We start from the raw sequence: 24,557 nt of genomic DNA, 5'->3' as shown, positions 1-24,557 counted from the left end.
CCACACCACCAGGAGGGCATGCTGTTCTTGTCTCTCTGAGAGTTCCAGCCCCAACAAGCGTGGCCCCCGACGAGGCACAAACACAGTGTCTCCAGAGGGACGTGTGAAACGAGCTTATTCCCCGACTTCTTGCTGTTGGAAGTAGAGAGATGTCCCACACTACTGAAGTCTGGGTAGCCCCACTGGAGGCCTGGAGATGCCCCTTTCCGTTCCTCCAGTCCTTCCATGTCCCCCTCCCAGCTGGCATCGCGTAACGGCAGTGGCTTTCTTGTTTCATTTGTATTTCGACTTTACCCTTCCCTTTAGTACCCGAGAAACTAGTGGCTGTCTTCCTGGGGGTATCGGCTGATTACTCTGTTTGTTTTCTACCCTGTCACCTGCTGGCTTTCAGGCCTCCTGTCCGCTGGGTGTTACTGACCACAGAACTGGTCCCTCATACATGCTGGGACAGCAGGTGTCTCCTGGGATCGTCCCAGGTAAACCAGGACGTAGCGTCTCCCTTCCCAGACGGGTCATGCCCACCTCACTGACTTGGAAGAATGAAAGGAACGGACATCTCGGCACCGTGAGGGTCAAATTCAGGATTAAGTTAGCTGCTGTTGGCTGTGCTTTTCCTTTGGTGTTCGACCTCCCTGTACCACACCTAATCTAGCCCCGGCTCCTTCCGTCCCCTTCCTTCTTCCCTCTATCCCGTCTCCTCCTGTCCTCTGCTTCTTGTTGTCCGCATCTCTGCCACCAGACCTCTGCCCTCTGTCCGCCCGGTGTCAACGGGTTTTACAACACTGCTTACCGGCTTCGTGCTTGATTCCAGGGCGGGGAACAGCCAAGCCCATTATCTGGGCCCCGTTCTGTTTGGTGGAGCTGTTGTGCCGCTTCTCTGACTTTGCACAGGGGACCTGAGTGCCGCTAGGAGTTAGGGGCAGGGTGGTATTCCGGCTGAAACCAATTTTCGCAGACACATTCCTATTTTATGTTCTATTTTTATTCCCCAGCTGATGCTTCCTGTCTAGCCCTGCCTAGGTCACCCTTGAGTTCATATCCAAAGACCTCACTGTATCTTTTTTTTTTTTTTTAAGATTTTATTTATTTGACAGAGAACACAAGTAGGCAGAGAGGCAGGCAGAGAGAGAGAGGGAGAAGCAGGCTCCCCGCTGAGCAAGGAGCCGGATGTGGGTCTCCATCCCAGGACCCTGAGATCATGACCTGAGCCAAAAGCAGAGGCTTAACCGACTGAGCCACCCAGGCGCCCCAACACAGTATCTTATTTCTATAGGTGGAAACACCCTGGAAATCTTCAGGCTGGAGGCTAGAATTCTGGGCTCCTTCCCTGCTACCTGGCTGCTGGCCTCCAGAAGGGACAGCAGGAACGGCTGCAAGATTGTCCCCAGTCTCGGTGCGAGGAGGGAGTGGTGGGGTCCTGTCTGGTTCAAGGCACAGTCTGGATTGGGAGTGGGACAGGAAGGCCCTGTGGGGCCTGAGAGATGTTTGGGCCAACACCGTGACTCCCTGAAAAACTTCCTGTGCTCCGAGGGTGCCCCCGCGCTCAGATCAGTGTCATGGGGGACCATCAGGTATCGCGTCGGTATTGGTCCCCCACGCGCCTCAGTTTCCCGGTGGGTGTCAGGAGCCACTCCTCAGGACAGAAGGGCGCTGCAGGGCTGCAGGGACAGCGGCGCGCAGACGGAAGGTCGCGGAGAAAGGACTAGCCTGGCTCGCGGCTTTCGGTACCCAGGCGGGAAGTGAGCAGAAAGTGCAAAGCGGGAGGAGCCCCGAGAAGCTCCGAGGGCCGCCAGCTGGGAGGCCGAGCGCGAGAAAATGCAGGTGCCGGAGGTTGGCGGTCGGCTCGCGCCGGGCGGACCCCGAGGGCCTTCAGGTGCAAGGGGGCGGGGGCTCCGGGCGTCTGGCCGCCGAGCCGGGGCGGGCCGGGCCGCGGGGCATTTAAACCCGGCCGACTGCCAGCGAGGGCCACGCGCCTGGCCCCGCGCCCTCCTTCGGCCACATTCTCCGCCTCGGATCCCGGACCGGCACGATGCGGTCTTCCTTGGCTCCGGGTGTCTGGTTCCTGCGCACCTTCTCCAGGGACAGCTGGTGAGCCGGGCTCGGGGAGGGAGGCGCACCGGGTCCCGGAGCAGCTCCCCGCGGGTCCCGGAGCAGCTCCCCGCGGGTCCCGGAGCAGCTCCCCGCCGGCCCCGGAGCGCCGGAGGGCAGGAAGCGCCCGCGGCCGTGCGGGAACCGGCGGGGGACAGCCGGGGAACAGCCCGCCTCGCACACCCCACCGAACCTGGGCTTGCGTGCGGGGCCACAGAGGCCAGGGGCTGATGGAACTGCTGATCCAGGGGCCGAAGGACTTGCTGAGTGGCCCTTTTGCTCTCTCCTACTCCTTGGATAATACAGAGGCCTGAACTCAGTGTCCTGAAACCTCACCCTGGGCGGGGTGGGGTGGCGAGGGACAGACCTCTGAGATCAGAGCCACAGCTGCTCCTCCGCTGAACCATCACCCCCGCCCAAGGAGTGCCCGGGCTTCTGCAGTAGCCTCCTTCCTGACCTCGCGGGGCTGTGCGGTGGGGTGGGGGGCTTCCAGCTCCCTCCCCATCAGAGGCCACACACTGGAGCAGTCTGCTTGGTCTGCACAGTGTTTTGGGGGCATTGTGTTAGTTGCCATCATTGACAAATTGTAAAATTTAACGTAAATAGCCAGACCCCTGGCTTCTCTTGAGAAACCGTGTAACAACACTAGGCCTATATTCCCAAATTATATGACTAGGGGTTGAGGATCTCTTTTGGATAGGGTGGTGCTCTTAAGACGACCAACTTACTGGTTTTAAGACAGAAAATCCTACATACCCAACCCTCTCCCCTGAGGGAGGCTGGGATGGTTGATCACAGCGCTTGCCAAGTGGTGACAGTCCTCACTGGTGACAGCCCTCAGTCACTTCCATCCGTCTTCGCTCGTTTCCATTACTTCTTTGATCCTTCTGGAGCTTAGGACTGTTAAAATATTTTTCATAAAAAGTTGAAATCATGGCTCTGATAGGTTACAAAAATGAACATGTGCTAAAGATTTTATTTGACTTATAATGAGAGAGGCAGAACTTGTCCAGAAGGGGGGGAAGAGGGAACTGTTGTTTAATGGGTACAGAGTTTCAGCTTGGGAAGACGGAAAGTTCTGGGGACGGATGGCGGGGATGGTTGCAGGGCAATGGAAAGGCACTTCAGGCCCCTGACCTGTACCCTTGACAATGGTAGAATTTATGTGATGTGTATCTTACCGCAATTTAAAAAGAATCTGAAGAACTTGGCCATTTGTAAATCAGGAATTTTGAGACCAAACTGACTTTTCCGCAGGTTGGGAGAAAAAACTATGAATTGGAGACTGTCCTTTCATTCACACAGTTTGTATGACTTAACAGTCACCTGCTGCTTCAAAGCATTATAAAATAGCCCAAAGTCAAGGAAAGGCTAGAATCTGATAACTGGAGGGGTGTCCATTTTTTTTTCTTCCCAAAAGTTTCCCCTACTTTGATCAAAAATACTTACAAAGATGATTCTTGATCACAAAATAAGGCTGGTCTCATTAGATTTGATCTGATATTATATATATATATATATATATATATATATATATATATATGAACAGCAAGAGTGTTCATCTACAATATGAGCCTTGTTAAGTTGCTTTGCTGGAAGTTTTCATAAGAAATCTTAGACTGGACTTTTAAAAGCCTTTATTTATTTATTATTCTTTATTATTTACTTAGCGTTTAGGAAGACATGACACTGCTTTTCACACTAGGTTTTACCTGCTGTACCTATAAATTGGGCAAATTCTTCTCTTCTTAAAGTCCCCCAAATACCCTGCATGTCCTGGGCCTGCCAGGGAATGACCTTCCTTATTTGCCTGTAAGGGAGCACAGTAAGCCAGGTTTCTTGGGAGGGTTTTATTAGTATTGGCTCCACATAGTCAATATTAGTTCCTTAAAAGGGGCTGGCTATATCTGATTAAATGATCATCACTGTCAAATATGACATTCCACGTAAGGCCTTGGTTATATAATCAATTTTTTTGAATTACATCCGTGTTTTAAAAAAAAAAAAAAAAAAAAGGCAGGGCGCCCGGGTATCTTAGTGGGGTTAGCATCTGACTTTTGATCTCCGCTCAGGTCTTGGTCTCCCATCCTCTGAGTTGGAGCTCCACACTGGGCATGTAGCCTTCTTAAAAAACACCAACAAAAGGTCAATTTCTTATTGAATGCTTGCTAATAACCGTATTGCTATGAAAAGCAGGAATCCTCAACAAAAGTTTCTGAATTTGGGGGTGGGGGGCAGTCTGGTAGGGAGAATAAGAAATGTGCAAGTGTTTTGTTGTAGTTTACAAAAACAGAGTCTATTGAATTGTTTTGGGTTATACACTGCTGAGGAAGAACTAGAAGTGCTTCCTCGTATTTCCAGAAAATCGAACATTGTAACATCAACAATATTCTAAACATAACGACAGCTGTCCCTCATCAGTTCACTTGGGCTTCTGTGATTCTTATTCCATTGAATCTTGGGTTAGCAATCACCTAAGCCTGTCTGCTTCTTCCCTGGAGTTCTGGAAGTCCTGCCTCAATCTGCCTATATGTTCTTTCCAGACGTGTAAGCAATGCCGTGAGAGACCTATACCCCAAGACTGAGTGTCTGGGACAGTGCTTTTCCGAGATAGTTCTCGATTGGTAAAGATGCAACTTTTGGCCTACAGCGGATTGCAGAGCCTTTAGGAAGCATCAGAATGAAACAACGGCCTATAGGTGACAGAAACCTAAAGGGGTGTGAATTAACGTACTATGATAGTTTTCAGAAGTGAACAACCTGATGAGAATTTGTGACCAGAATAATGTGGCTAACCAGGAAATGTTCCTGAGATACGCAAAACAAAATCCAGCCAATTAAAAATCTAGTGTCTAAAAACACAGTAAGGTAAATTCAAAGAAGATGGTGAACATTACATTTTTACTTATAAAAACGAATGAATACAATTTGTATGGAGGAAAAAGATCTTGAGATATTTAAAAATCCTGAGATTGAACTTATATAATATCCCAAGGACATACCAAGAATATCAACTCAGGAGACTCTGTCAGTCTGGAATAAGGCCTACACATCTGTATTTTATTTATATAAGTAAGCTCTACACCTGGTGTGGGGCTCAAACTCACAACCCCCAGATTAGAAGTCCCACTATCTTCCTACTGAGGCAGCCAAGTGCCCCTACGCCTCTATTTTCATAGAACTCCATAGGAAATTCTGATGTCCATCCCGAGTTGAAAACCACTGACCTAGAAGATGTTCAATTCAAATTAAAGAAGTAAGGTTGCAACCCAGATAGCATTTTAAATCAGAACCAAAAATCGTGACTGGTCGCCTGTAATATTACTGTTAGACAGGGCTGCCAGGCCACGGATACAGGGTGGTAGATCTTGGACCCGGAGGGCACTGAGAAATCTGGACAAACTGCTCATGTAGCCTACCATTTGTGAACTGTTAATATAAATAATAACATTTTGCCCTTAGAAATGTAACCTAGTTGAGGCTGAGTGTCTCTTCTGATTTCACAGCTATTTCCATGCAGTTGGTTGATAGCAACATATCAAATAAAACTAATTATTTGCAGCCCTTCTCTTTTTATTTTTTTAAAGAGTATTTATTTATTTGACAGACAGAGATCACAAGTAGGCAGAGACACAGGCAGAGAGGGGTGGGGGGGGGGGGGTTGGCACGCAGGCCCCCTGCTGAGCAGAGAGCCCGAAACCGGGGCTCTATCCCAGGACCTTGGGATCATGACCTGAGCGGAAGGCAGAGGCTTTAACCCCCTGAGTCACCCGGTGCCCCATCCCCTCTCTTTTTATAAAAAGTGAAAAAGTAAACTTTCCAGAGGCTCTCTTGGGGGTCTCATTCATAGTTTTAAGTATGAAAGGTGTCCAGAAAGTTTAATTTTATTTTGCATTTAGGACTTGATTTTGGAAAAGCAAAACATCAAAAGTTGTTAGGACATTTGAGTGCTCATCGTGAGTGCCTAAGAAACTTCTTGTCTGCCCATTTCAAAGTGATGATAATACAATAAAAAATAAACTTAGAAGGTAACATTGTAAAGAAACTGAACTGTTTCCTAAAAATCTTTGTTTTACAAAGTATAGAAAATTATTCTGTAGGACACTGGATGTTTGCCATCTAGGCAGATTCCCCAGGAGGTTAAAAAAAAATTTTTTTTACATCCTCTCTTTAAAAGCAGACCAATAACAAACATTCAAGGAAATTTTGGCACTTTAGCAGAGAAAATCAGATTCTACTTTTGCACTGGCGTATTTGATACTAAAGGAACCACAGCCTCTTTTTGAAAATAATACAAATAAAACAAAAACTGAGCCAGATTTGGACAAAACTTTACCATAATTATTTATTTTCAGACTCCTTATTTGCATGTACTATCATCCGAAGGAAATCAAATCCTCTTTTCACAAACTTCTACAAATGTATCCCTTCAGGTTTTGTCCTTTATTGTCCTCTTTCTTATTTTGGAATGATCGGTCATTTTACTTTAGGATAAAACTTTTCTTTTTCTCTTCTTAAAAAACAAAACAAAAACAGAAAACCCCACCATGTCTTATCACCGTGTGTGCCAGTTGTACATGTCTGCCGCTATTATTCCTAATGGAGTTTCATCCATATGTATTAATTATACCATTTAGCCAGAGTAACTTCTGTTTTAGAGGAAATAGGGTTGGGGAGGGGAAGTAATTATCAACAGCCTGTCCCACGCCAGCGTTTTAGAAGAACTCATGAATACACCTAACACAGCTTTCTACAACCACACGTCATTCGAAGTATGACTCCAGCTATGTACTGTGTTGGCCAACATCTCCCAGAGTTAAGCCAGATCTGGACTGAAATCCTTTCACCACGGTATGCTTCATGCAGTTGCCTTCTCTAAGCCTCAGTTTCTACAGGATAAACCTGATACGAGAACATTCTTAACTTCCCGTGGCCGGTGAAGGGCCCTGAGTAAGTGTCCTTGTCCTTTCCTGCTGGCTGGACTCCTATCACACACTAAGCATTAATGTGGTGCCTACTGTAGGCACATTATTATTTTTATTACTTTATTATTTTTATTATCTTGAGCTCTGGGGCTTGTAGTAATGATTAAGACCTGGGCCTACCTTCCTGAAACTAAGGATCAAAGTCTTCTCAGACTTACTGCCTCCCCATGTCCCCAAAGAGGGCGTTGAAGCAGAAGCGAAGAAAGCAGGTCGAGCTAGACCTTCCTCGACTAGGACACCGGAGGCCGGAGTCACCGTGAGCTTTGGATCCCCCGTCTGTCGAGCAGGCAGGAGCGAAGCCCGCCTCACAGGACCGTGCGAGCGTTACGTGAGGCCCCGTGTGTGAAGAACTTAGACCAGGCCGAGGCTCACGCGAACCACTGACAGACCCTTAATTACTGACTCTCCTTTTCCTCGCCTTTTCGACTACTCTGTGCCAGACAGTGTTGATTTGTAGCTCACTGCAAGGCGACGAGTTGTTTCCCCACCTCACCTATGGGAGTCACAAGGCCCAGAGAAGCTCTGCAGCTTGTCCGACCCCTATAGTTAGTACGTGACCCAGCCGGAATTTGCACCCAGGTTAGTCCTTCTCCCTGGCCCGGGGTCCTTCTGCTCTCCTCCTGCTGAGATTGTGGCAGGGGACATGTCCCAGGGCCGGCTGGCCTCACAAAGATCACTCCATCCCTTTGAGGTTGTAGGGCCTCGTCTATAACGTGGGAATGACCATGTAACTACACCACAGGGTTCGGGTGAAAGTGAAAAGATGAGGAAATCACACGGCCTGGGGCCTGGGGGCCCGGGTCCTGGCTCACGGTCCGTCCTTGGTCAGCGCTAAGTGCTTGTGCATGTCTGTGGACGGAGGGAAGGATCCAGCCTCAGCAGGAGGAGAAGGTGGCCTTGACCCAGGGGATCTGGAGGTGTCCTGAGCAGAGGCCATGGAGCCGGCAACGGCATGGAAGGGAAGACAGCTGGTCTGCTCGGGACTGACCCCATGTAGCTACTACTGGATGGGGGCAGAGGAGCACGGAGGGAGTAGCCCCCAGAGGCCTGCCTGAGGAAGACAGGCAGTTCGAACTGTGGGAGCAAAAGTCGGAGCCACAGAGGTTTCCTTCCAGGGAGATGTTACTCCTGCCCCTCCTCCTCTGTGTCAGGCTGGGGCCGGTAGAGTCCTCCCAGCCCTGGGCCTGGCCGGTGCCCCGCCTTCAGGCCCCGCGTCTGCGTGGGCATGTCTGGGGGCAGCTGGGAACATGGGCCTCTGGCCAGAGATGACTGCAGCCAGCGCTCATGGGGCTGGGCCCAGTTCCTGGGGCTCCGTGAGGGAGAAGCATTCAGGACAAGGAGAAGAGGAGCCCGTGGGAGGCGGGACTGGCTGGATGAGAAGGAATTGGGGGGAGGAAGGCTTTGGGCAGGCAGGAAGGCAGGAGCTGTGAACTCCCACATCACTGTTTGTTCCCCACACCCTGATCTTCCCCGGTGAGCTGGAAAGGCCAAGGCTGCCAGCTGGCCTCCGCTGGAACAGACGGCTCCCCTTCTAGAGTTTACGGAGGGCTCTCGTGGCCAGATCCTCGCGCCCACCCCCAGGGGACACAGAAGCCCTTCGAATACATCCCCAGACCCTGCTGTATGCTGGAGGCTTCCCCACCCCCCACATCTCAATCCTCTGACACTCTTGCGTGCGGGACTCGATCACCTTACGTAAAGAATTTCAAACTGAGGCTTAGTTCAACTCACTCAAGGCCACAGTCAGCAGCGGGACACAGTCTCTTTTGGTCTAAGTCTGGCGATCTTTTCCCTGTTCTGCTGGGACCCCTATCAGGGCCCCCATTGCTGCCTGAGTAGCACTGTCTTGTCTCACTTTCCTGGTAACTGAGAAGAAGGGCTTGGTAAGGGCCACAGAAAGGGAGCCTCAAAATGAGCTGTGGCCGTGAGGGGCTGCTCTGGAAAGGACTGGAGATCCAGATGGAGAAACTGGGGGACACACTATTATCCCTGCCCCCACCGCGCGATCAGCGCTGGTCACACAGCATGGCCCTGTGGTCTCCCCTGCCCTGTCACTCGTCCCTGTGGTCTCCCCTCCCCTGTCACTCGTGATGGCTGCCCTCTCCCCAGCTGCCTTCTGCTTCCTCTTCCCCTCTGCCGTTTCCTCTTTCCCGTCTTGCAGAGCAGACTCCTACCTCCCCTGGCTTTGGGAAGAGGATCTGACTTAGGGCCTGTGGACTGGTCTGGCATGATGGACGTGGTTGGTCAAGGCCTTATTTCTTCCATTCAAACTGTGCCAACTGAGTGCTAAGGTCGGACTGGAGCCATCCAAACGTAACAACAAGATGAAGGACAGACATCGGGTCAGAGTCTCGGAGGGTTCCTGAGTCGGTGTGTATGAAGGGGCCAAGCAGCTGCTCTCTTGGCCCCGGGCTCACGCCTTGGACCCCTGACACTTCACGCTCTAGGCGGCCAGAGACTCTCCAGGGGAAGTCCATCATCTTGCCTTGCTAGGTGGGACCCTGACTCTGCCATCCCCAGGGCATTTCCATCTGTGCTATTTGCATAATGTCAACCACCTCTTCCAAACCCTTCCAACTCTCACGCCCTTCCAGATGTTTCCAGCTGCCTAGACAACACATCATGCTGGAGCTGAAGCCATGGCTGTCTGTTTACAGTCTCGGGCTTCCCTCACCGAGTCTCCTTGTGCAAGCTTTCTGCTTTCCTAAAAGTGATCATGATCTTATCTGCTCATTTATCCTGCGAAGTCCTGGGCTTCTTATGGCCACCTGCCAGTCTTTCCCTTTGCTGGAAAGGATCTCGGGACCAAGCTCTGAATCAAGCTGATGTCTCCGAGCGAGCTCTTGAGTCCCAGCTGGAGGAAGGATGACAAGGAGTGGATTCCTTTGGCTGACTTTCTGCCCCCAGAGGGCTTTGGGCCTGTCTAGCCGTGACCTGCCCCTGTCCCACCCTGTATGCTGAAGGCCTGGCTCTGGGCTCAGCCTCTATCCTTTTCAGATCTGTGGAGTCCCAGAACAGGGACCTCCAAAGACAGGCCACCAAGTCCCATTTCCTCAGGGCAAGTGCCAAGCTCACCAGCAGCCACAAGCAGCCTGTCACCTGGCTACCTGAGCAGCCCTAGCCGTCCACTAGCAGCCCCTGGTTGAGGCACGGGGGCGTAGAGGGTGGCTGTTGAGGGAGCTGAAGTCCTCACTGGCCTTACGGGGTAGGGGGTTGTGATTGGAATGTGATTGGAAAGCAAGGAAGCAGGTACTAGGGTTGACCGGGTGGCTAAATGGGGAAAGGGTGCTTTTTTCCATCACCTCCTAAGACCAACGTCCCTCTCCTCTGCTGTTTCTTGTTGTTCCGGGTTGTTGTACTAGTGGTGGTAACAGGTCCTGTGGGGGTTTTATTTGTTTTTAATCCATTGCTGCTTTGGGACACATCGATCCTTGTCCTCACCTCAGAAGTCCCCGTGCCTAGTCTGGACTGTCCACTAACAGTTAAGAGATAGCTAGTTCGTCTCACTATCTAATTTGGTTACTGAGTAACCAGTGCTGGGTTGGGGGAGGCTAGGACTCTAAGAAGTGCCACTTCCTGCTAACAAAGATTTAGGGGGTCGGTCATGGAGCAGGTGGCCTCACTTGGAACCGTCTAGGGGCCTCGCTGTGCCTGGCCTGTCAGCCCAGCCTGGCCCAGGACCTGGGCTGCCATCCCTCCCCTCACTGCCCCCCAGGGCCCACTGCTCCCTTCCGGGGGCCTCTTGGTTCCGAAGAAAGGGCTGGTAAGAAGGGAAGTGAAACCTGTGGTTCTGCACACCCCGGAGCCTCTCAGCTATCTTTCCTGTGAGAGGCTCTGAATCTGGCAGCTTTTGGTTGGCTTAGCTCAGCCCTCCACCTGATCAGTGACCCCAGTCCCCTTTGAACGGTGGCACCTTGGCCTTTTTCTCGGAATAGCAGCCAAAGTGGAATGGAATGGAAAAAGGACTGTGGAATGGGAAGTGGACTGATCGGACAGGAGGCCTGGCTCCAAGGGCGCTCTGCCCAGCTAGCCGTGGGCCTCTGCGCTCCTCCCCGCGCCTCTCTGCAGTCCAGGGAGGAAGTCCCAGAGGGCACTGATGCCAGGCCTGACATCGCGGCACGCCTGAGGGCCTCCTGCCCCACCCCCCACAACCCCCTAGATTCATGACTCTTCTGCTTTCTTGGGTGTCAGCTTTTCTCCTGGAGGTTGAGTTCAGAGCAGAGGGAAAGGGCAGGCCGGGCTCCTGGAGGAGGGCAGGGCTGGAATCTCACAGGTCTGGATACTCGTGTGGGCCCCTCCCGACCCTCCTTATCTGCTCTCCAGGGAGCATCTGGGCAGGCCACAGCAGGCCAGAGTCTCCACACCATCCCACTGCGGGCTCAGAGGTGAAGCTGGGTGGGGGAGGGGAGTGTGTGTGGGAAGAGCAGGGGGAGCTGGGAACTGTGCTAGGCCTCCGGGCGGCTCTGACCAGCTCCCGGGAGGGCTTCCCAGGCGGGCTTCCCAGGCAACACCAGGGTCTGTGACTGACAAGGGTCTTCCTCACTGCTGGGCCTGTCATGGGAGAACAGTCAGAGCTGGGAGCCTCAGTGGGGCCTCAGGGATCTGTCAGACGCAGAGGAAATCTGATTTGTCTCCACAGTCAGTATAGCTAACAGCCATGCTAGGCTCAGCTGAACCCTGGGAGGGGTGGGAGTGGGGGCTTAAAGATGGTCCAACAGGGACCTGGGAACTCGGGGGAGAGTCCCATTGTGTTCACTTGTCTTTGAGATAGACAGGCTTGGTGCTCTCATCCACGTGCCACTGCTGAGGAAACCAGAGGGGAAAAGATGGAGGGACTTGTGTTCGGCTCCCCAGTACACCAGAGGCAGCCCACAAAGCGCTTAGCTCCTCCCGCCCCAGTGCTTCCCAGACAGGGCACTGGACCGGCTGTCTGCGGGGCCATTGCTTCCTCCCAGCCATTCCTCTTTGAGGAAGGCCAGCTGGACACCTTCCCTCTTCAAATCCCCTCAGAGAATGTCCCCAAATTCTACAAGCCTCCGAACTAGGAGGCATGGGCCATATGCCTGTGGCTGGGACCTAGAAAACATGGCTGCCGCAAAGTTTTCTGATGTTGGTCACTGTGACAGTCCCTCAGAGTGACCCCACATTCCCTGGAGAACTCAAGTCCCTGGAGGACCTCTGTGACCCACCCATGTGTCCCTGGGAACTGGTGGCCAGGGGGCCCTGTTTGTTGTAGAGGAGCATACAATCCAGACCAAATAGTTGGAACTTCGTTCTCAACAGCATGGAGGGCGGCTGGAAAATGTTAAGCCTGGTAATGGGTGGGTGTGTGAGTGTGTGTGACTTCGTTCTCTTGAGAAAATGCACCATGAGGTTGTGGAGAGAGGGGAGTCAGAGAACCTGGGTAGGAAGCTCAAGTCCGGGGTAAAGGAAGAAGGGGCCTGAGAGCCCAACCTAAATCCAGGCTCTTCTGAAATTGGGGGGAAGTGAGTTCGGGGTTTGAAGGCAGTTCCCTAAAGAGGGCAAAGTATCCTACCCCTTAGGTTCATGGAGCTGAGGATGGAAAGTTCTCCAGGGCCTCTCCTCCCCTTGTCCATTCTTCTCCATGAGATCTTGAAAAACCCAAGGCTCTGGATCTTTCCTAACGCCTGCCCCTTCCTCCTGGCTTGTGGGCCCTTCTCAAGGTCTGTTTTCCATGTACGTGCTGCTGGCTGCTGACTCAGCTCAGCTGATGCTCTCCTGGGGAAGCAAACATTGACTCAGGAGGATGTCGAGGCCCTTCCCCCAGCCCACCCAAAGAAGGGCAGGGCCCGGACGTGGGGTGCACGCTTGAGGGGTGCCTGGCTGAACTGTTCTTTCCATCCCTGGCCGGTCCTTGGGATGAGAAGTGGGGGAAGGAGAGGGCGCATGTGATGTGTGAGCCACAGATGGAAAGAATGAGCCCAAGAATGAGCCTTCGGTCCCGTGGGACGGACCAGACTGGGCCTGGGAAGAGGATGTGGATTCTGGCCCCGGCTTCTCCACTGTTGCTACATTTCCAGAGGTGTCTGGCTCTGCTCTTCCTGGGCTGCAGCCACTGCTAGGCCTGCTGTGTTCAAGGTTTAAGAGGAGTCGTGAGCTTACTTTAGAGACGAGCCATGGCGACCTCCCGCCTGCTCCCACCATTAAAACCATTGCTGGTATTTTTAAAAAACAATTCTACTTGGTTGCTCCCCTGTCTCAGCAGTGCACACACAGGGGCTTCCTGACCTTAGTGAGGTCACAGGACAAGAGAGGTGATGGGAGATGAAAGAAGCGGTCTGGGGGAGAGGGGTGCATAATTTGTGTGGTCTAGGGGGCTGGGCCAGCTCTGCTGGAAGGCCACAGGAGTTGGGACCAGAGAGATTGGGCTCTCTGAGTGCACTGGCCTCTGGGCATCTGTTCCCACCCTCCCCTTGGCCTCTGTCCCAAGGAACTTGTGTCCGGTTGGACCCTGAATTAGAGCGTTGGCCGTGTGGAGGCCCTGGGGTTGCCAGAATGGGTCAAGTGGGACACTGCTCCTGAGCCGAAACCGACCTCCCACTAACCCAGGCACCCGCCTCTCCCTGCAGGTTCCGAGGCTTCATCCTGGTGCTGACCTTCTTCATCTACACCTGTTATCACATGTCCAGGAAGCCCATCAGTGTTGTCAAGGTGAGGCTGGCCTGGCGGTGAGGAAGAATGCAGGAGATGCTGGGCTCCCGCAGAAATCAACTCTAGTAGAATGGTCTGAATCTTATTCCCTAACTGGAGCCACGGAGATGAATGGCCTTCACATGGCCAACCCTCACTTTTAGTAGTTGTTCTTCTTAGGGAACTTTCCCTAGGTGCTCCTTTGGACAGCAGTGTTAATGGGCTATGGCGGGAACGGGAGGGCAGGGACCGCAGGCTGTATGGGCTCTGCTCAGACTCACCTTGCCCTTCGTGGAGGGTCTGACGCGCGGCCCCTTGCCCCTGTGGCGGGTTCCTGCAGGAGGAGCTGCCACAGGAAGGCTCACGGAGTCCACGGTGCCGGCCGCGGTGCTGGTGTGGTTGGGGAGGGAGATGGTTTGCTCGGCTCTGGGCCGAGTGGGCTCTGATATCAGGAGGTGAGCCCCGACCTGTGCACCCTCTCGCCTCTTCAGAGCCGTCTGCACCAGAACTGCTCGGAGCTGATCAATCCCATCAACGACAGCCACAGTATCAATGACACAACGTGGTGTGACTGGGCTCCATTCGGTAGGAACGGGGCACATTGCTCTTGCCGCAGGAAGAGGTTGTCTGGGGCCAGAAAGGGTTTCCTGCAGGGGCTGCCAAGCACCAGCTCTCTGCCTCTCCCCTCTGTTTCCAGATAAGAACAACTACAAGGAGTTACTGGGGGCCGTGGACAATGCCTTCCTTGTGGCTTACGCCATCGGCATGTTCATCAGGTAGGGGGATGGGCCAAGCCTGTGACTGTCTCACAGTGGGGGGCCCCAGAGCTGAGGGCTCCCCCAGGTGGACGGGAGGCAAAGACATGGGCCCACACCACCAGCGCCTGGCCATTCTCCTTTCCTTCCCACGGTCACCCGGCCGACTCCTTCACCTGGCAGGCTCTGTAGCTGCTTCTTCCTAGAAAGTGTTTCCTCTGAGGTTACTCTCACAGATGACAGTGGTGGTGGGATGGTTGGAATATGGGGTTTTTTTTCCTGAACTGGGATCCTTTGTGGGTGGCCGTGGACATGGACATGGCTAGGAAAACCGTCAGCCTCTCCTAGGCCTAAATTAGCCCAGCAAGCATGGCTTTGACGTAGTGAGTCTGCTGTCTGTTGCCAAGAACCAAATGGGAAGAACGCCAGGTACTGCCTTCCAGTGGCTCACAGCCTAACAGAGGGGCCTGCTTCACAGCTGGTTCCAAACCAGTGTGGTGGTTTGGTGACCAAGGATGGGGGTGCCACACTCACTTGGAGGAGGGGCACAGGCCACGGGACTGAGAGGGGAAGGAGGAGGGAGAGTTCAGTCGTAGAGTGCAGAGCTGCATATGTTTGGGGGCAACCAAGTGAAGATGTCCGGAAGGCATCTGGGTGTGACCCCTCAGTGGGAGAGGTCAGGATGGAGGCTACCCAGTTGGAGCCATAAAGTTGATACAAGGGACTGCGCCCTGGGGCAAGTCTGTGAGAAGGAGTGGTCAGCAAAGGCAAAGGGGTGAGCAGGCCAAGGGGAGAACAAACGTTTCAAGGAGCGTGTTCAGCAGTGGCAACTGAGGCAGCAAAGTCCAGTGAGTGGAGACTCAAGGGCCTCCCTGGCAGGTGGCAGGCTGCACAGAGGTGGTCGGTGGCCACCTGGGCCAGAGGCAGCTCAGGGGTGCCGGGAGGAGGCAGCTGGTGATTAACCACAGATCCAACTCTCTTCTCCAGCGGAATTTTTGGGGAGCGGCTCCCCCTCCGTTACTACCTTTCAGCTGGAATGTTGCTCAGCGGCCTTTTTACCTCGCTCTTCGGCCTCGGATATTTCTGGAACATCCATGTGCTCTGGTACTTTGTGCTTATCCAGGTACGAGCCCCTGTCTTGCACTCAGACCTCTGCTCCATCGTGGGGAGGGTTGTAGAGGCTGCTAGTGTGGTTGGTTGGGGTTGGTGAGGGCTGGGGAGGGCCCCGCAGCCCGGGGGAGGGGGCAGAAGGAGTCTGCAGCATGGCCCAGGCCTATCCCACTCATCTCCAGTCTCTCTGCAGATCTGCAACGGACTTGTCCAGACCACAGGCTGGCCCTCTGTGGTGACCTGCGTTGGCAACTGGTTCGGGAAAGGAAAGTGAGTGTGCGGAGGGAGGAGGAGCGGGAGGTAGGCAGGGAGGGCTGTGGGGAGTGAGGAGGTCTCTCATGGCCCTTAGTATAATCTCAGGGTGAAAGGTTAGAAACTTGGGTCTGTCTTGCTGACTTTCACATTTAGTTCAATGTTTTAGTGGCTGAAAAGCATTACTGATTTTTCTCATGGATAAGGTTTTAGTCCACAGGACAGGCCACCCTTGTTACACTTTTTCCTCATAATTGACTAATTTCCATTTTGCATGAAGACAAAAATGAAACCTATAAAGCATTATTATTATTATTATTATTATTATGTACTTGAACTGGTTTCTGCGGGGGCGGGGGGGTGGGGAAGAAGTTGGTTTTGAGCAGGGTTTCTCCAGCTCAGCCCTACAAGACATTTGGGGCTGGTCGCTCTTTGCTGTGGGGCAACCTTACACATGGCAGGATGTTTAGTAGCATCTACCCACTAGATGCCAGAAGCATACGCGGAGCTGGGACAGTTAAAAACGCCCAGACACTGCCTGTGTCCCCTGGAGATGGGGTGGCCTTGGTTGAGGACCCAGATTTGGAGTAACAGCCCCAGGACAAGAGGGAAGAGAGGAGTGGGGGTCGGAAGTGCTCGGGGTGGGAGGAGCTCCATCTGGAAGGCCTGTGTGAGCTGGCTCCAGTCGCTGGATGAGGGGAGCAGGACCCCCGGCCTTGGCTGTCCCTTGCTTGGCACCTGGCAAGCCCTCCCCACCTCCCCCCATGCTGTCTTTGGGCCTGGAGGCTGGAGGCTGGAGGCAGCCAGCTGTTTGCACTTGACCAGGGCGGGGGTGATGAACCCTGTGCTTCTGTTTTTACTTTCTTTTACTCTTCTCCCCTGTCTTTCCTGGTCCTGCCTCCCTCCCCTCCAGGCGGGGGCTCATCATGGGCATCTGGAACTCGCACACATCCGTGGGCAACATCCTGGGCTCCCTGATCGCTGGTGTCTGGGTGAATGAGCACTGGGGCCTGTCCTTCGTGGTGCCGGGCATCATCACCGCTGCCATGGGTGTCCTCACCTTCCTCTTTCTCATCGAATGTGAGTGGCCCCCGCCCTCCCTACGGGGCTCAGAACTGAGCCTCCTCCTTCTCTTCCTGGGGCCCGGGGGAAGGTAGCTGGCCCTGGGGGAGGACTAATGGTATGTGTGTGGCCAGGGACTAGCTGCCTCTCTGGGCTTCAGCCTTTTTTCCTTTTTCACTTGTAAAAGAAGACAAAGAGGGAGACGAACAGCCTTTACTTGCTATTGGTTCAGGGCTGGGGGACTAAGCAGTTGGCCTGTGGTTGCCTGGCAAGTGCTGGCTCTGACGTGTGAGCAGGGGGAGTGGGAGGTGATGGGACCCTCGTCACTTGCTGTCCTCTTCCCCATTCTCTGATGGCCTTGGGAGATAGCTCAGCCCGCACTTGTGGCCACTTGGTAGCCACAGAATGGGGGCCCACAAGGCCCTTAGTGACACCGGTGGCGTTAGGGGAGCCAGGCCTGGAAGGTGCCTCCCGAGCCCAGGTTCCAGGCTCCCTCTTGCTGGGAAGTAGACTGGCCATTAACTTGGCGGCTGGGGGCAGGGCCTGCTTGGAAGCTTCTTAGAAGGTTGGGTTTTTCTTTCAGACCCAGAAGATGTGGACTGCGCAGCTCCCCAGCACCACACTAGTGTGAGCCTCTCCGCCCGTGACTCCATCCATGGGGGCAGGTCCCAGAGAGGACTGGGGGCAGTAGGGGTATTGTGCGCCCACAGTTAGCTCACAGGCTCAGTGGCAGGACCTTAGGGTGGCTCCATGACAGACTGATGGGGCCTGGTGGGACATTTGTTCAGTCGCAAAGGGGGGCGCGGACCTCCTCCAGCTTGGGAGACTCTGCCTGCCGCTTGGGTTGCCCCCCCAGCTGGCGGGCAGTGGCCTCTGACTGTGCTCCCAGCCGGGGCTCTTCTCTGTTCAGGATGGGCTGGAAGAGAACCCAGACAGCCCTGAGGACCTGGGGAACGGTCCTTGCACCAACAAGGAGAGCAGCCTGGAGAGCGCGGGCAGGTGCTCCAAGGAGCCAAGGGCACAGCCTTCGGCCATCAGCTTCCTAGGGGCGCTCCGCATCCCGGTGAGAAGTTCGTGGCCTGGAGCTCTCTGGATGTCCCCGGTGGCGGTCGGGAGATGAGGGGGGTTTGGGGGGCTCTAGGCTCTGTGTGAGGTGTGAGGGTGCGGAGCCAGCTCGGGGAGGGTAACACAGGAGGGTGGCCCTCACACAACAAGACTTGAGATGTGCTTTGTGCAGTAGTTTGGAAGGAGGGGGGCGGCTGCTGAGTTCCTCCTGGGGCTACCCCTGGCTCAGGGCGCCTGGCATGCCTTTCCGACAACCTCTGTCATGCTCCGCAGGGTGTGGTGGAGTTCTCCTTGTGTCTGCTCTTTGCCAAGCTGGTCAGCTACACCTTCCTCTACTGGCTGCCTCTCTACATCTTCAACGTGGGTGAGGACAAGGGGCAGAGGGGCGGGAGGGCTCTCTGAGGAGGCACGTGATGCACGGGATTCCAGAACACCATTGGGATGTCCGTGCACCCTCTCCTAGGGCAAAGGGAGACTTTTAAAATTTATTTTTCCTTTGGAAGTTAGACCTCATACATTACCTCAGAGACCCTGATTCCAGACACCTTTCTTCCCTCGGACCAGAGTTGGGGGTTCGGAACTCAGAGATGTGTTCTGTCATCCTTCCTGACTTCCTCTCCAGCCTTGTGTTTAGGAGAACCCACCTCCATCCAGCTGGCTTGGCTCACAGATGAGAGGGGCTGGATGGTTCAGGGACAGGTCTGCCTTTGAATGCCCCCCCCCCCCAACACACACACATAGGAAGAGGGTCTGGTGAGCTACCCCTCTGCCTAAAGCCTGAAGTGAGCACCGCTCTCCTCTCCCCAAGGGCTGCCGGGTACCTCCCAGGACTGACATCTGGTGCCTGGGTCAGCGGCACTGCCCTCCTTCAGGGCCCACTCTAGCCCGTCCCTGCCCTCGGAGCTCTGCCATGGCCCAGGCCCTCTGCCCCTCAGCTATGCTGCTCCCTCCAAGCCCTGTGGGAGGACCCCAAAGTCTGCTTTGCAAGTGCTGTACTTTCTCTGAATAGGATGCCCTGGGGATTATGCAAGGCCAAATCCCAGCCCCTGACTTGACCAACAGCCTCGTCATAGGGCCTCTCTCAAAGATAAGAGGGAGCGGCGCGCCAGGGCAGCTCTTGGTTTTGTAGCCTTGATGCCAGCTTCAGAGTAGGAGTCAACCTTGAGGCTTAGGCTACAATTCCATCTTCAGGATTTTGCTCTTTCTAATCCAAGGACAAGACCTGGGACCTGAGGTCCCCATTTGCCTGTGAGTCTCCTTCCTGGCTCTGTGTATTAGCAGAGACCTCCCATGGATAGGGAGCCTCCTGGTGGAGGCTGGCCAGGAGCTCAGGAGCAGAGCACAACTAGGGCTGGTGAGACCAGCGGTGTCCCCTCCTCCCCCGGGGCCAAGGTGGCCTCGTCTGACAGGGTTCTCCTGGGCCAGACCCCATTGCTTTCAAGGGAAGGCTTTTCTGAGAGGTCAGAGCCAGCCTGCAAGGGGAGAAAAAGTACAGGCTGAGGTGTAGGGGGAGGCTGCTGCAAATTTACTTGTGACTCTGGCCAACCACTTCCCATGGGTCCCACTCCTTCCTCTGAAACCGGAGGCAATGGGACTGGGTCAGGTGCTCTGTAGGGCTTTTTCTGGCCATGGCACTCCAGGACGCCTGTTCCGAGCCCGGCTCTGACCATATATTTGTGTTTTCCACAGCTCACTTTAGCGCCAAACAGGCTGGGGACCTGTCGACCCTCTTCGATGTTGGTGGCATCATGGGTGAGGCCCTGCCCTATTCTGCCCTGGGCAGTATTCCCTTATTTCCCCTTTGTCTTGTGGGGGTGCAGAAGGACGGGACAGGTCCAATGTGATGTGAACTAGGCAGGTGGCATCAGAGAAAAAAGGGCTCCTACCCAGCTGGGGAGACCTCAGAAAGTTGACCCTTGTGTTTGATCTTCCCATAAAAGCAGTGGGTGTGGGGAGGGCTTCAGAGGGAGAAGTTCTACTGGTTCTGGACGCCCACACCCAGGCTAGCATTGGGTGGAGCAATGGGACGAAACGATGGGGCAAGGCTTGGGGTGCCACGTTAGTGGGCGGCTGTGGTCCCACTGGGAGCAGCTGGGTGCCAGTTGGTCTGTATTCTAGGCGGCATCATGGCGGGGCTCATCTCCGACCACACCAACGGCAGGGCCACCACCTGCTGTGTCATGCTGATCTTGGCTGCCCCCATGGTGCGTATAACCTCAAGAGCAGAGCGCACGTGCTCACATGTACCTATGCGGGTTATTGCAATGTGTGTGCACCTGGGCGTGGATGCACACGCCTGTCTCTCTGCGTGTATGCACGTCCGTGTGCACGCCAGGGGAGGAGAAGCTGGGGGCGGCACAGACTCCGAGATTCAGACTGAGGACTTTGGAAAGGGGTTAGCAAGGATTTGGCCTTGGTGGAGAAGAGGGAGGCCAGCAGCTGAACTTCCTAACTCAGGAAAGAATAGGAAATTCAGGTTGGGTGTGAAAGAAGCCTTTATGAGAAACAGGAAACAAGAGATTTCTACATCTTAGACCCTCCACCCCAGGAACCATTAAAGACCAAGAGTTCTGGAGTAAGGTGGACCTCTGGGGTTCCCTGGGAGGAGAGGGTGTGCCAGACTCCCAGTCTAACCCACACAGCCCTTGGGGAGGCCTGGGTGTGACCCGGCCTCTCCCTTTTCCTCTCTCAGATGTTCCTGTATAACAACATTGGTCAGAACGGGATTACCAACTCTATAGGTGAGGGGGTGGCCGCAAGTCGAGCCAGCGCAGAGGAAGAGCATTGCCTTGGGGGCCCCAGGAAGCCACGTGGGGGCATTGGTGGGAGGCACAGGGAAGTGGAGGCTCTTGGCCGGACGCCTGGGGGTTTCACCTGCTTTGGGGCTGGGGCGGGAGGAGGCCTCTCATTCCTAATGAGCTGTCTCTGTCATTGCCTCAGTAATGCTGATCATTTGTGGGGCCCTGGTCAATGGTCCTTATGCACTCATCACCACCGCTGTTTCTGCTGACCTGGTAAGCAGGCTGCCTCCCTGGGGCGGGGGAGGACTCTGGGAGCTTGGTCAGGGCCTGGGCACATCTCCAGGTCCAATATCCCATATTCCCACTCCCTCCCTGGTGCACAGAGATCCTGGTGTAGGAGGGCCTTAAAGTCCACCAGAGTCTGCCATCAATAGCCCCCTTCCTCTCAACTCCAAGCCCCAGTTGCTGCCTTGCCCCAAGTTAGCCCTATCCTGGTCCTGGTGCTGCCTGGTGCTGCGTCTCTGGTTGGCCTCTCCATGCTTTTCTCTCTCCCCAGGGAACTCACGAGAGCCTGAAGGGCAATGCAAAGGCACTCTCCACTGTCACGGCCATCATCGACGGCACTGGGTCCATAGGTCTGTGACTCTAGTTTTTGGCCCTTGGCAGCTGAGCCCTGAGGCTTGTGTTGAGCATACTTCTTGGAATGCCGCTCTCGGGTGGGCGGGCTGCTTAGGGCCCCTTGTTGGGTGCCCCTCTCTGATGTTGTGTTCTGCGCAGGTGCGGCTCTGGGGCCTCTGCTGGCAGGACTGATTTCCCCCACAGGCTGGAACAATGTCTTCTATATGCTCATCTCTGCCGATGTTCTGGCCTGCTTGGTACGAGATCTTGGGGTTACAAAGATAGGTATTGGTGGGGTTGACTCTCCTGTCCTGCCAGGCTGGAATCCTGGAGGTCCAAAGCGTTGACCATGAGGGGTTCTGAAAGCAGCTGCTCGACACTCAGACCCCCTTTGTGGTCAAGGCTAATGTCGCCCTCCCCCTCCCTCTGTGCCTCTGACCCCCCCTCCCACAGCTCCTCTGCCGGTTGGTGTACAAAGAAATCCTTGCCTGGAAGTCATCTTTGAACAGAGACAGAGGGTGAGTCCCCAGATAGCTGTAGACTTCTTAGGGGAGTGAAAGCCCGTGTTCACTTCTCCGCACCCAGCCTGAGCCTACCTGTGGCCCGGACTGGGGCTGGACCCTGGAGGTGCTCCATGCCCTGCCCCTCTACCGTGCTAATGTGTCCTCTGTTGTCCCCATGTGTCTCCGTAGCTCTAATTTGGCCCTAACCCACCCGCGGTAGTATTTTCCTCAAGTCCCATGACTTTTGTGAGTATTGTCTTCAAGTCGGTGGCTGATGTGCCCTTCGTGTGGGGCCTGCATGCAAATCCTTTCTCCTCCAGTGTGATTTTTTTCCCAGCTTTCTCTTGTTTCTTGGGGGCCAGCTCAGGAGACTCTCCACCCGAGCTGAGCATGGTGCTTGGAAGTGTTTCCTGAGCAGCCCAAACTGCCACAGGGGTTGGCAGACTCTTCTCCTCCGGGCGAGTGGTAGGGCTTTTTGCTGTACCCCTAGGACAGAGACGAGATCCAGGGAAATTGTTTTTGCTCTGAACTAAGACTCTGAGCCCTACATGCCTCTTAGAATTCAGAAGCCAGGATATCTGGCCCCTCGGCCTGGGGTGTACAGAAAAAAGCAATAACCAATCAAAGTCTCTGGGATAAAATTCCAATCAAGCCTCGGTGGCTGGCCTGGTGTGCTCTCTGTCCATTGCCCTGTGGTGGTGGGTGCAGAGGCCGCATGGACAGGGCAGTGCCAGGGCAGAGCCAGCAAAAGGCTAGGCCGTGTGCTGGTGCTGAGGGGAATGTTCCCTCTGGCCTTTCTGGCTCTGCTTCTGAGCAGGAGGCTCTGGCTAATGAGGAGCCGGCCGGAGTGTGGACCTAGTCCTGGATGGTAAACGTGTGTCAACAACCCCCGGGAGGTCAATGGTGACCAGCACAGTAGCCGGGGAAACTCTTCCCCTGGAGGATGGCATCTTTCAGGTTCAAGGGTAGAAGAACCGAGAGCAGGAGGCATAGCAGAGTATCTATCCCGCCTGCCCTAGAGGAGGGAGCAGGGCAACTTGTCCCCTCCCCTCGCCTGCCTTCTTGGGCCTGGCCTGAGGGGAGACTCGAAGGTTAAGAAAAGTAGCAGGAAGGGGGGGGGATATATTTAGTCAGCATCTGCTCCCTGCCTGGAGTTGAGTCTGCCTTCAGACGCAGCTGCTTACCTGTTAGGCACTGTGAGACATCGGTTCTGTCATTTAGAGAAGAGAGAACAGAGGCTCAGGACAGGGAATGTGACTGAGGCCTTCAACTGAGCCTCAATTTGAACCCAGGTGTGTGGGGGCTTGCTTTCCTCTGTCCTCTTGCCACCCGGAGCTGGGCGGGCTCTGAGGAAGGCTGGTGCAGGGGGAGTAGAGGAACTTGCTAGGGCAGGGGGACCACTGGGCCTGGAACCGGGAATCCCTGGACGGTCCCGACTTCTCAGCTCACTCGCATTGATAAGACCATGGGCATGGCCTTTGTGCCCCCACATCCTTCTGTGTATAACTGGGTGTGCTCAAACCTAAGCCACAACCACTCGATCACAGGCTGAGACAGGATGGATCTGGGATCCCGCTTTGTCAAACTGTCAGGTGTGGCACCAACATTGCAAGGCTTTCATTATCAAGCTTACTTGCTAATTTGCCACTGAAGGGGAGGAAGGGAGCCCTAATGACAGAACAGCGATGAGAGGCAATTATTAAGGGACCCTACAAACCTGCCTTCCCTATACTCTTCACTGGGGCAGGAGCTTACAAACCTGTCTCTTACTTTCTCTTCCCTTGCCTCTCACCCCTCCTGTAGGTATAAAGAGATATGAAGCCCTGATTCGAAGAGAAGCACGGAGGGCCCCAGCTGATTCCCAAAGTGCTCTCCCCCGACTCCCGCATGGGGGCAAGACAATGGAACCCACCACAGACGGGCTGACGGTCCTCTGAGGGGCTGGGAGGTTCTCCGAGGGAAGGGGCCTGCCAGCAGGAGGACTCACAGCCCTAAGCTCCAGAAGCTGCAAAGCAGAAGGGTTGGGGATCAGAGCTGAGTGGTGTCTCCAGCTTGGTAAGGGAAGGATCTGCTCTGACTCTTGCTTGTTCAGATTCCAAGGCAGGAGGCAGGGGGTGGACATGGGCCCAAGGCCTGGCAATGGTGTGTCTTTCCTTCCTGTGTGGAAAGTGAGCCTCAGTGCTCAGCCTATACCTGTCCGTGGATTTCTGACCCTATTTGAGAGCCACCGAGCCTCGCTTCCTTCCTTTGTCCATAAGCCAGCTTTCTCGTGTATTCCCCATGTTGGAACCTCTTCTACCCTGCATTTGATCCTGACTCCTGACCCGAGTCGATTAAAGTGTTATCACTGTATTCTGTGGGACCAGGACCAGGACCAGGAGGTGCCGAGGGGACAGACGTTAGGGAGGCATCACTCTTGAGCCTGGGGCTGGGCTTCCCTGGCCCCAGTCTCATCCCAGCCCTCCGTGTCCCCAGGGGAAGAGCACGTCAGAACAGTGCGGGGGGGCGGGGGCAGGCCTGACTAAAGCCACAGGGGCCAGTGACCACCAAGTGCTCACTGCAGATGAGCCCTGCTCTGGGAACAGAGTAGATGGTGGGCACGGAAGACGGACTTCCGCCTGAGCACAGGCCCCAGGATGACGAGACTAGCAAGAAGGAAGCTGCCTGGCTCATTCAGGCCACTGTCCCATGGGCAGTGGCCTGAGCTCTCTGCGGCCTGCCTCCCCT

The 24,557-nt window shown here is 54.6% G+C and overlaps 1 protein-coding gene across 1 annotated transcript; it reads left to right on the top strand.

Moving 5' to 3' along the window:
- Positions 1-1,147: 1,147 nt before the first annotated feature.
- On the top strand, positions 1,148-24,182 carry SLC37A2 (solute carrier family 37 member 2). The gene is made up of 18 exons (XM_059414431.1): positions 1,148-2,088; positions 13,664-13,745; positions 14,216-14,309; positions 14,422-14,500; positions 15,467-15,602; positions 15,783-15,859; positions 16,755-16,921; positions 17,487-17,530; positions 17,814-17,966; positions 18,242-18,332; positions 19,658-19,720; positions 20,087-20,172; positions 20,661-20,709; positions 20,909-20,982; positions 21,266-21,344; positions 21,487-21,584; positions 21,781-21,845; positions 23,634-24,182. The coding sequence occupies exons 1-18, from the start codon at positions 2,030-2,032 to the stop codon at positions 23,647-23,649; spliced, it is 1,512 nt and encodes a 503-aa protein (XP_059270414.1). The 5' UTR covers positions 1,148-2,029; the 3' UTR covers positions 23,650-24,182.
- Positions 24,183-24,557: the final 375 nt, after the last annotated feature.

Source organism: Mustela nigripes, chromosome 1, assembly GCF_022355385.1.
Source record: "Mustela nigripes isolate SB6536 chromosome 1, MUSNIG.SB6536, whole genome shotgun sequence".
NCBI classification, from domain to species: Eukaryota; Metazoa; Chordata; class Mammalia; order Carnivora; family Mustelidae; genus Mustela; species Mustela nigripes.
Note: the sequence above shows the minus strand (reverse complement) of the source record. Positions and strands in the feature narration are given on the sequence as shown.

Excerpts from the sequence above, each read along its gene's own strand:
- SLC37A2 (XM_059414431.1), top strand. The coding sequence starts at position 2,030 with ATGCGGTCTTCCTTGGCTCCGGGTGTCTGGTTCCTGCGCACCTTCTCC. Across the intron at positions 19,721-20,086 it reads CGATGTTGGTGGCATCATGG|GCGGCATCATGGCGGGGCTC; the intron begins GTGAGGCCCTGC and ends TCTGTATTCTAG. Across the intron at positions 20,983-21,265 it reads CCGCTGTTTCTGCTGACCTG|GGAACTCACGAGAGCCTGAA; the intron begins GTAAGCAGGCTG and ends CTCTCTCCCCAG.